General features: G+C 35.8%; 1 protein-coding gene across 4 annotated transcripts in view; it reads left to right on the top strand.

Annotated features, from left to right (window-relative positions):
* Nucleotides 1–10968, top strand: part of MXD4 (MAX dimerization protein 4) — a 53079-nt gene extending 42111 nt beyond the window's left edge. For all 4 annotated transcript variants that reach the window (XM_074992345.1, XM_074992346.1, XM_074992344.1 and 1 more), the window contains 2 exons: nt 1867–2026; nt 5375–10968. In XM_074992345.1, coding sequence (XP_074848446.1) covers nt 1867–2026; nt 5375–5523 — 309 coding nt within the window. In that variant the 3' untranslated portion in view covers nt 5524–10968. The remainder of the gene's footprint in view (nt 1–1866; nt 2027–5374) is intronic.
* Nucleotides 10969–12316: the final 1348 nt, after the last annotated feature.

The raw sequence follows: 12316 nt of genomic DNA, 5'->3' as shown, positions 1-12316 counted from the left end.
TCTTTTCAGTTGGGTTCAGGTAGTTTGACAAACCAACAAGTCTAAATGGGCTAATCTCTCTCCCAAGTGGAATGTTACATGCATCAGTGTAATAGATACACAAATGGTGCCCAGCCTTGGACAAGTCTTCGTATGAGGCCAATATCCAAGATCAACAGTGTAAATTATTCCTTCCTTCAAAAGGTCAATATTTTATGATGGCAAATGTGAAACAGCAGGATCTTTGGAATCATTCAGGATGACACTCTGCTGTTTGCTCCACACTTTCATGCAGCACTCTGCTCTAGAAAATCAGGCATATACACGTTCATATGGTGAGCAAAAAGTCCTTCCTGTAGTCATGGTCCTTCCTAATAAGTCTCTTGAGTCTTGGTGATCATATAACGTGGAAGTTTGCTATAGATGTCTTTACTGCTGATTCAAGCATCATTCTGGACAAACTTAACAAAGAGAATTATATATCTGTGATCATTGATGTAGTTAGTCTCTGAAGAAAATATATGACCTGTATATGTGAAAGGTCTTGACTTGTGGATATTTTTTGCACTATCCCAAATATCTTTATATCTCCTGTCATGTTAGTGTAGTATCTTCTGTTTTTTTCCCCCCATAAGGACCTTAGATGACTAGGCAAAAACGCTTAGTCAGAATCTCAGAAGATAATTAATAATGCAGTCACCTGTATAATAATCACAGGAAGAATGTTGGGGGTGTTGCTTTTTTGATTTTGCTTTACGTGTTAGTTGATGAGTAGTTTCTCTTATTAAAACTACAAGGGAAATTTTGGGTAAACAGTATAATTTTACCTGATTTGATTTTTGTCTATGACATTTGGCTTAATACCTCTATTTGATGACAAATGTATGAATAGTACTTACTAAGGAGAAAGGGGGAAAGCAGATTGTACATGCAGAAAATTCACCATTAGCAAACCATTCCTACTGTAATGATCTGGAGATACTGACTAATTTATGAAAGCCTTAAGTAAGTAGTAAAAACTTCTCTGGCCTGTGTTATGGTGGTTAGACTGTGATCACAGTAGTCCCCCAGCCTTGAAATCTATGACTAATCCCCTTTTAGATCTAAGGAAGCATTACATTCTGATTGCAAACTCTTTCTTCCTTGGTAACAGAGAGAAAGCCGTGGTAGTATGTATACTATCACAACAAAAAAGCAGTCAAGTAGCATTTTAAAGACTAACTTAGTAATGTATTAGGTGAGATTTTGTGGGACAGACCCACTTCTTCAGATCATAGCCATACCAGAAGAGACTTGATATTTAAGGCACAGAGAACCAAAAATAGTAATAAGAGGTTACAAATCAGAAAAAAAATTATCAAGGTGAGCAAATCAGAGAGTAGAGGGGCAGGGGGTGGGGATTCAAGAATTAGATTAAGCCAAGTATGCAAAAGTGTCCCTATAATGACCCAGAAAATTCCCATCCCGGTTCAAACCATGTTTAATGTGTCAAATGTGAACATAAAAGAGAGTTCAGCAGCCTCTCTTTCTTCCTTGTTATTTTATTCTGTATTAATCTAATATGGCCTGTTTTTCTTGTCATTGTTAATGATTGGTACAGCGATTTAAATATTTCCTGGCACTAATGCAACAGAAATTGGATCTTAATTTGAGAAAGCCTTACCAGTTGCTCAGCAATTTCTAAGGCATATTTTCCAAGCGTAGGTATCCTGTCCTTACTGACTTCCACAGTTGAAACTACTGAAGTAGTGAAACTAAAGAAAAGATTTTGGCCTATCATATATATTTTTAGTGTTAAATATGTATATATGAAACATAGATTGAAATAATTTGAAAAAACTTACATTTTAAAATTGGTGTAATTTAATTATATTTTCATCCTCAAAGAAATTGGAAGAACAGGACCGAAAAGCTCTAAATATTAAAGAACAATTACAGCGGGAGCACCGCTACCTGAAACGCAGATTGGAACAGCTATCTGTGCAGGGCATGGAACGTATCCGCACTGACAGTATGGGATCAACAATATCCACTGATTCTGAACAAGGTAAACTAACAAGAGAATTCTCTTGGTTTATTAAAACATGTTTATTAAAGCTTTTGCCAACCATATTCAAATTTAGTGGCATCTTATTCTGCATACAGTGCCACTGCAATCTATTCAATTCTGTATAAATTCTTATGTCAACAGTGGACCTAATTACAAAGTAAGGATGACATAGGTAATATAGACTCGAGCTGAGAGTATTTATAAATTGATAGTCAATCGAAATATCAAAAATGAAATGTACTCCAATATGCTAGAACAAGACCTTTTGTTGTCTTCTGTATTGCACATTATAATTTTGAATTAATAAGCAGATAATTGTAAGTATATTTATATTAGTATATATTGGTAACACATAAGAAAGTGTATGATAAAGTAGATGTATAATAGTTAATATAATCCTTGACTATGTAGCACATGGTTCTTGAAACTAAGGACAAGACCACAGCTGCTGTAAATCTTCATGAGTTTACTGAAGCCAATGTACCTGTCCTGATTTTCACTAGTTGATGATTTGGCACATATCTAGTACTCATTCATCAGAGTCTGTGAGAGGATGTGAGCAGCACTGTATCAAGCCAGGATTGTAAAGGCAGTAAACCATCCAGAAATGTAAGAGATTATTGCCAACTATTTTACTGAGTGAATAATAGCATAAATTTCTCTATGCCATGATTTTACTAATGCATTTTAGGGACTGTTCTCTCCCAATAAATGTGATGAATTCTTACAAACATTAGTGGAAATTTTACGTATGAATCAAGGATGATATCCCCTAGTATTACTTTATTTTGATTGGAAATTATTAATGAAGGATATAGTCAGAGTTTATTGTCTTCAGTGGTAATGACCTCCTTTTTGAAGACAGGTCCCAATCTTGGTGAGTTGTGGCTTAAGGCATATCAAATTTATATTATTATTTCCGGGTTTTGGTTATTTGCTGTCACAAGTTAAATTTATTACTTCGATAGTAGTTTTTGTTTATAAGCAGTCACAGTTCAGTTTTATTTTTATATGTACATACCATACTTGGACATGATTTTGTGCTTATCTGAGTCCCGTGGTAGTTTAGCCATTGACTTCACTGGGACAAGTATTGAGATTTTGGGGCTACATGCATACATATATCCTGGTCAAGATAAGTAACACTTTGGTCCAGGGGTGAGCAAACATTTTACATTGGGCCCCACTTTTTGGCCCTGCAGCTAGCAGGATCCCCAGTCTGTCTAATGTAACCCAAATCAATGGAAGGTTTGGTTATGTTCATATGGGAAAAAACCAAACAAACCAAACTTTCGGCATGTGTACGAAAATAAGAATATAGAATGTAAAGGCTTTATTAATTGGTATATAAATGTGAGTACACTTACATAGAAAGGGTAATATATTTCAACATTGTTAATGAGATGGGATGAACCTGAGACCCAGAAACTGATCGTGAAGCAGCAGGCCCCCACTTATGAAATTTCATGCTCCCCAGAGGGGCCTGTTCCCCTGCTTTGCACACCTCTGATTTAGTCTAAAAGTGGTCCCATTGAAATTCATAGGACTGCTTGTCAAATAAGGTGTATGTTGTGAGCAGGAACATCAGAATCTGATTTTTCGTTAGGATGTTCCTTCAGATGGCTGGTAGTCTCTAATATTGCTTGCCTGTTGTTTATTCCATGTTCTTACTTATGTGGCTGATTTGACATTTTCAAATAAAACATTTTAATTGAAAAACAGCCTTTTCTAAATCAGAAATTATCATAAAATGTTTTCAGTTTTTCCAGGGAAGATGGAAGACAAAATATTTTTTAATCATCAGTCTGCCTTCCCGTCGCTTTTGCCACCCTTTTTCAGTGGCAAAACTAAAATGAGAAAGGTAGAAGTAAAAAAAAAAAATTATTTAATAAAAAATTGAAAAGTCAAATACAGTAATCCCTCGAAATGCATGATTTCGAGTTGTGCTTAACTTGCATTAAGTGCAACTCAAAATCTCACTCCCCCTGCAGCCTTGGCTCAATCCCACAGCCCCACGCAGCCCTGGTTCATACCCTCCCCGCACATGGCTCTGGCTCACCACCCTGGCGCACGGCTCTGGCTCACCCCTCCCTCTGCGCACAGCTCCGCCTCACCACTCTCACCTCTTTGCAGCTCTTACCCGCCCCAGGCTTAACCCCCTTGCCGCCCTCCCATGGCCTGACCCACTGCCAGGCTTAACCTTGCCCTAGTGCCCCCTCCCAATCCCAGGATTTACCTTTCAAAAGGAGCTCCAGATGTTGCTGCTGCTCCCTCAGCTTCAGACCTTACATTCTGCTGGGGGAAAATGCCACTTCCCCCAGCTGATGCGAAATTCAAGTTATGCGACGGTGTGTGGGAATGTAACCATCATGTAACTTGAGGGACTACTGTAAATAAAACATTGTTCTTCTTTGAACTCCATGGAATGAAAATGACTTCAAAATGTCTGAAAATTTTGGCAATTTTTTTACCAGCTATAATAATATGTTAGGCATTTTGTAATGTACTGTACTGTATTTCTCATTTGCAGTGCATACATTTTGCCAGGCTTATTTTTAATTTAGTATTACATGGTTAGAGTTCTTTTTGTGAAGGATTGGTAAAACGGGCAGATCTTTTAAATTATATTGATTAATAGACTGCATTCTTTGGAAAGCATTATTTAGCCCAGATTACGCTTGAAAATTTTGTCTAGGATGATATCCATCACCAAAAGCTTGGGCTGTGTGATTCAACAAATTAGCCGTAAAAAAATGGCTCTTTCAGCTCTATGGTATCCCCACTTGTCAGCTGTTAGTTACTAAAACTTGCTACCAAATAATGGCTTTTCAGTAGGCTACACGAAATGAGTTGGTATCAGTCCAAATCTTAGTGGACAGAATAGCCATCTGTCACTAATGGCACTAATTGTTGGTAACGTCAGCAGAGATTCTTAGTATTAAATTGTCTTCAGAGCTAAAGTATTATTTTTTTTACCACTAGAAATGGTCTTTCCACATTGTGAGATGGTCTCTCCATACCAGGATTCATTACAGTATGAGAAAGCCTTTTGTGCTCATGTTGTTTTGTATCTGTTATGTGGATCAATATGTAGAGGATTTAATTCCTAGGGCTGTCAGTCTGGTACCTTTCACTAGTTCTGAATTAAATATATATATATTTAATTCAGAACTAGTGAAAGATACCAGACTGACAGCCCTAGGAATTATACATTATTATATCATATATGAGAAAATGAAACATGGTTTGAGTTTGACATTAGGTTTTTAATCACATGTTCAATATCAGCATACAGTGACTGTATTCTCTACATTTCTGAAAATCTGCCTTTTGTGTTTCATTTAGAAGTAGACATTGAAGGAATGGAATTTACGCCAGGTGAAATGGACAGTATTGGAAGTGCCAGTGATGCTGAAGACCACTACAGTTTGCAAAGCAGTTCAAGTGATGGTGGCTATACGCATTCCCGCAGACTTAATGCCAGGCTCTCATAGTGCCTGAGTTACCAGTTCAACTCAGGACCATCTAACTGAAGCACTTATAGAAGAAAATTCCAGAGGTGTCAACTGCCACTCTTCCGGGAAACCCCAACCACAGCACTCTGAAATGGAGGTTTTGTACCCACGGTTCCCTGCACTGTAACCACAGTGTTCAATATTGTAAATCATGGTTTTGCTGCAGAGAACTGTGGTTAGGTACAGTTGTGACTTAAAGCTAGCTTGCTGTAGCCATACCACAATTTTTAAAAAATCATATCATTCCATGCAAGAAGTATTACATTCAAACTGTTGGAAGCATATGATGGCATAAAGAAGTTTAATAAAAAATTTTTTTGACTTTGCATAAACCATTTTCAGATATTGAAGAGTAAATGGAATCTATGATGTGTTAGTGACTCAAAGCTATGAAAATTCAACTACTTTTTTCTTGTTTTATTTTAATGAAAAAATATTAATGCTTTATAGCAGGCTGTAGAGTATAAATTCTTTTACTAGTTATGTTTGACAGAGGCAGACAGAAAAAAAATCTCCAAATCTCAGATGATCTTTAGAAAAAAAGATCATATTAACAAGTCACTACTGTACTTCAAAATGGGGAGGAAAAAAGCCAGCTCTAATAATGACTTCATACAGGATTATCTCAACTATCTTTTGCTTTTTGCGTTCAACAGCCAACCAGCAAATCATTCTTCCCATAATAACAGAATTAGCACAAAGCAACATTGTAGTGTTAACCTGTTATCATGGAATAAATGACATTTGAAACATTTCAGTATTTTTTGCAGAGAATACAGATCTCAACTGGTCCAGATTTTGATAATTAAACCTCTCCTTACAAGGAATGTTTGCTGAAATTTCTTTTTTCCTATTTATAGCTGCCAATACATTTTTATGGAAGGCATGGCTTATAATTACAGTATTCAGCTAGAGGATAATTAATCATCTTTTCTTCTTTTGCACGCTATAATTGCATTTTCTATTCTTAAATACAGTGCAAAAAAATAAAGAGTATGCTGTAAAACAGCAAAGTTTATTTAGTACTCACCAAGCTGTTCAGAGCATATTTACCCAAATTGTAGCAATACTTTGAAGATGTATTTTAATACAACTTTGGCTTAGTGAAGTCATTAGAGTTTGGCTTGCTGGGTAAGAAAAATGGACCAGTCTTTGCATTATCTGTATAAAGAAGGTCTTTTAAAAAAAGAAAAAAAAAAAGAAAAGAAAAAAGCTATAAACACTTTTAGAGAAGTGATTTTAGCCAGTGTAGTCTATATTTCCTGTAAGAGATTTTGTATTATATTTTCCTAAATGTTCTCATTTACTTGTATAGGGAGGGGAATGGTACAGACCCAAACCAGAGTCTCAGGGACTCTTCACCCTTGTCATATTGTGCCTTGGTGACCATTTATGTATGTTTCTCCTTTTTCATCATTTAAAGGTAACTAAGCATTCTTTTGTACAAGATCCTCTGTTTGAATGGTCAGTTGTCCATCATATTACAAATGAAGCAGAGAGTTATATATCCTCTCTCATCCAATCCATGTGGCTTCTAGTACAATTATAAGATTTTTGTGAGAGGGTAATTACATTTTACTTTTTAGAAGCTCTCCCTTTGATACTTTAGCACACAGATCTACATTTTTGTTAGCTTTTTGAGCCAGGGTCTCTGTGAGACCAATATTAAATGGCTATGGAAACAAATGTATAATGCTATAGGATGTCTAACTGTGGTACCATTTTAATATTCAAATATAAAAATCTCATGACATACTGACCACAATGATTAAAACAAAGATTCAGTTGTTCTTTTGGCATTAGACATATGTGCCCTCCCTTTGGTTCTTACAACACAGTAGAAATACAAATACATTTTGTGGCAGCTTACAATCCTTGTTTGCACTCTCGCTTACTGCTTGGAACTTGCCAACAAGGAAAATGTATACTTTTAAGTTATATAACCGAATTTATGGCCATCCCTACTTTGGCTCTGGGAAGGGACTTAAGGTTATAAAACTCTGGCAGCTGAATAATAAAAAACAACAATTAACCTTTTCTGTGATGCAGGTTTTGGTATTATGTTATACACCTTTGCATATTACTAAAATCCTCATTGTTGGGGAAAACACACAGCAATATATTCATTGTGTGTAGCTGATAAGCAGCAGAAATTACTAGCTCCTTTGGTGCATATGTAACTAATTTCCAAATCTGGAAAAATTAAGTTTTTACTTTAACACACGACTGTTAACAGGGGGAAAAAAGGCTAGTATATTGTTGCTGTTCATTTATTATATAATGAACACATTCATAAATTGTAAAGTGTTTGTTTCCTTTCATTACAAGCAGCTCTTGCACAGAACCTCCTAATAAAAAGAGATTTGAAACTCACAGGAGAGTAGAGATTTAAATCCACCATTGTTGTACCTTATGTTGATCTGAAGTTCTTTTAAATATGAATGTGCTAATTTAATGAGTTCTTCCACGCTGGGTATCCATGGCTTTGTAGATCTTATATTTTCAATAAAAATTACTCCAATACGCTGAATGGAAATAAAAAGGGTTTTATTTATTTTTTTACTCTTTTCCATATTACTATGGTAACCATTATCAAGACAAAGAAATATGGTATCATTTTCATGGAGTGTTTGTCTTAATTAAAGTCTGATGTAATATAACAATCTCAGACATGGGACCCATTCCTGTAAATCTTTCCTAACAAAAGCAGTCCCATTTAAATCAATGGCATAATTGATATACTATTTGCATGAGAAATGGTGTGCAGGATCAGACTGATAGGCAAAACAATATCATTCCCATAGCAAAGTGCTAAGACCACTGTATTGCCCTTTGATTTCTGTGGTGATGGATGCAGTCCTATGATTCTGTTCCAAAGCATAATTCTCCACCCTATTCAGCTGTGTTATTACATATAACATAATTTATGGCATTGCAACTAGGGATTAACACAGTTTCCTGTTGCTTAAAATCTTTTTGAGGTGGATGTTAGCTATTGGGTCTTGTGTGTGTGTGTGTGTGATTATTAGTGCTGTGAGTAAAGCAGTACAGGAAAAAAGGGGAGGGATGGGGAAGAGGTATTTAATTGTTTTCTTGGTGTAACTGTGCTTTACGCAATCATCCAGACCTGTTGTATTACAATGTTTTTAAAGTTGAGAATGTCACATTTCTGAGTTTTTTTCTTTTGCTCTTTCTAAATATGGAACGTTGCAATGTCTACAAGAGTATGTGGCTGAAGCTCATCTCTCATGGAAGAAGGCCGGAAGGAAAGTGCCATGAAGTTCTCTTTTCAGAATTTTCTCAGATTGTTCCATGAGGAGATTTGACTGTTCTATCCATGGAACAAGGAGGAACTTCTTCCTTCAGAACCTGTAGGTCTCAGGGTATCAGCAAGAGGCCAGGTCCCAGTCAGGATCTGTGCCTATACACTTGTTCTGTACACCATCTCCTTGTCTCTACTTGAGTCATATTGTCAGGAAGTTCTCTATCACAATGTGGGTGAGGCCATAATAAGGCAAAGCAGTTTGAGGCAGCATTAATTTTCCCCCGATTTCCCACAAGAGTTACAGTAAGAATGCATGTCCTTTGACTCCCATCCTATCGTTTCCCAGCAGCGTTTCCACAAATTGATGTAGCACTAACCGACCTACTCTTTCTTTTTTCAGAATCGAAGGGCATGAGGGGTGGCCTTTCCATACAGATCTAGTGGCATAAACCTATGCAATAACTGGATCCTGAATCTCCTTATGCAAGGCTCCTACTGACTTCAATGTGAATTTTGCCACAATGAAGAGTGCAGGAATGGGGGGAAAAATCAGTGACAGGGCTAAAATTCACTGCTGACATTTACAGAAATAGTAAATGTTAGGTTTTATTTTTTTAATTGTAAAACATTCTTCAGATTTGTAAATATTGTGTGCTAGCACCTGGTCATCCAGTCCAGCTCACATTTAAGTTAGAGAAAAGACTCACAAATTGTAATGGGTATTCAATCAGGCATATGAACTGCAACTTCAATTTTTGCAAATAGGTAGTTTGTAACAAAATAGAGAGTATGTATGACAAATGGAGAACTTTGTTGTAATTTTTTTCTTACCACAAGTTCTATCAAACTAATGTTATTTTAGTATTTTTCAGTCAAAACTATAATCACAACATTTAGAAAATGGTAAGAGATTGTATGCATGTGAGTTTGATCTGGAAGCATGCTCTTCTGTACTACACCTAAGCTTGCTCAGCTGTGGAATATAGTCCCCAGTTCTTCTGCAGTTGTATAAGAGTGTCTGCAGGTAGGACAAGCGATCATCTGACCCTTTAATCAATGTTAATTCAAAAATTAATTGTTACTGGTTTGCTTCATCAGTGGTCACCTGCATATGCAAAATAAAATGCTTCTAATTCTGGACCCAGTTAGGACAATTATTGAACAAAGGATATGAATTTTATATACTTTGTGAACACTACCTTATTAATTTTTTAAAAACAATTTTCAGAATCCTTCATTACATTTATTTATTGTGGGAGGCCAGAGTAAAAAAAAAACCAAAAAACAAAAAACAACCCAGTACATTTGAAAACACTGTGTCAAAACATTCAATCCATCAGTAATACCTTTGCCAAAATTGAATGCAATGACTATTAAGCAACTTGGTTTGTTTTTTAAAAGAGCTGCATTCATGTAGAATTAATGAGATACGAGAGAAATTTCACCAGTAATAAATATATAAATAGCAAATTTCAGTTACTGTCAATTGATAGCACCAAAAAAAATGTTACGTACAACTATGTAACTACTTTATGTAGGCAAAGTATAAAGTGGGAACTAGTAGAAACCATTTGGGCTGTCTTTATGATAAATTCTAAAAATGAATACCAACAAAGATGACTGGTGATCCAAGTACACCTACAGAATAATTTGATAATGAATCAGTGAAGGCTGTCAAAGTTAAGCCTTCAAGTTTGCATAGGTAATGTGGGTATAAAATATGGTGACATTCAATGTATGTGGTTTAAAGGGTTTGTGCAATAAGAAGTCTTAATGGGTGATACTTTACTATGTGTGAATTAAGTGGTTGGCACTGAAAAAAATCCTGTTGTGGAGACTGTTTCTGATGAAAGTCTAAAGATGAATTGGGTGTGTTCTGTGCCAGAGCCATTGGAATATATATCTGAAAAGGAAACCTTCGTAACTTCTAAGATGTATTATATTGTAAATATTCATTTGTACACACGTACATGGTGCATGCTACTCTCGGTAGCACACACTGAAAGTATTGTGCTGTATCATGCTTTCATTGTAATATAAATATGAATTTTTATACCTGAGATTTGTGGTGGTTTTCAGTTTTAATTTTTTCCTTCTTTCATCATTTGTTTTGTGTGTTTACGTTTCCTTTTCCTTGCAATTCATGTCACATAGGGTTAATAAACATTTATAAAAAGCTCACTGGGTGTTCCGCTCAGTAAAAGACCATTTCAAGTCTTCATGGTGGTGTTATAACTAGTTTGGAGCTATCACTCAAATTTCAGTTGTCTGTTACATACACTGGCACAAATAAATATCCTGTCAAATTGCACTTTAGTCAACAGCATTATACCATTAGTCCACTATTTTAAGAGTTGTTATATTTATTCTTCTGAACATGGATGCCCATACCTACCCTAGACTATGCATACCAATACCATATTTTGTACAAATCCAAACTAAAAGAACACAACACATTAATTTAATCTCTAAATATGAAGAAAATATAACATAGTCTATCTGTATACAAGGTATAAACAAAGGTATTAAAAGAGCATTGAAACCAACATGTAATTAATGTATTTTTCTAAACAAGGGGTCAGCAACCCCCAGCACACAATCCTGTTTTCATCAGCATGCCAGTTGCGAGCTCAGCCCTGCTCCTCCTCCCCCATGCAGCTAGGAGCTTGCTCACAGCCATGGTACCTGTGGATTAACAAAAGATGAGCTAATGCTACCAACCACCACCTAAATGGTAAAGCTCTGCATCTTTATTTAGTAATGAAGCTGTTGTAAGTAGGACTATTAGTGATTTTAAAAAGTATCACTGGCACTCGACCCATCAAAGGGTGAAATCAAAGGGTGAAATTTTGGCACTCTGCCTTGGAAAGGTTGCTGACCCCTGTACTAAACTGCATGAAGATCACGTGAAAAGTGTTGGATATCCTGATAATATACTGAAAATTTGGCCTGCTAAGATGAATAAAAGCAATTTATCAGGCAAAAGCACATCAGTTACATAATTTCATATTGACTTTGGCATTCAACAATATGATCCCAGTTGTCATTGTTTCATAGTACTTCTTACCTATACTTCTTGTGCAGGTTAATGAAAAAAATATTTCAACACATTCCAATTTAGGTTTTAACTTGTAATGAATCACAAGAAATCTGTCAAATAGCATCTACCTTGCTTCAGACTGAAAATCTCTGTTCTGCTGTAAAATCAGTAAAGATTCTTGTACAAAATGTACCTTAATCTTCACAACTTATTCTTTCAATTGATCTTTGAAAATGCAGGTGTTGCTGAATGGGTATAAATGGCAATTTAGCAAATTACTACATTACAGTACATTGATTTGTGTAATAGGAAAAGGGATTTGATCATCTAAATTTGTTATTTTGACTTTTGCATATTTTCAGGCAGTACTAATTTTTGGTATGTAGTATAGGTCAGTTGGGTTAATAATGAGTAATGAACGATAATGTGACAATGCTTTCATAAAGTGTGTCATTTATGAACTGTAC

This window comes from Carettochelys insculpta, chromosome 4 (assembly GCF_033958435.1).
Source record: "Carettochelys insculpta isolate YL-2023 chromosome 4, ASM3395843v1, whole genome shotgun sequence".
NCBI lineage: Eukaryota > Metazoa > Chordata > Testudines > Carettochelyidae > Carettochelys > Carettochelys insculpta.
Note: the sequence above shows the minus strand (reverse complement) of the source record. Positions and strands in the feature narration are given on the sequence as shown.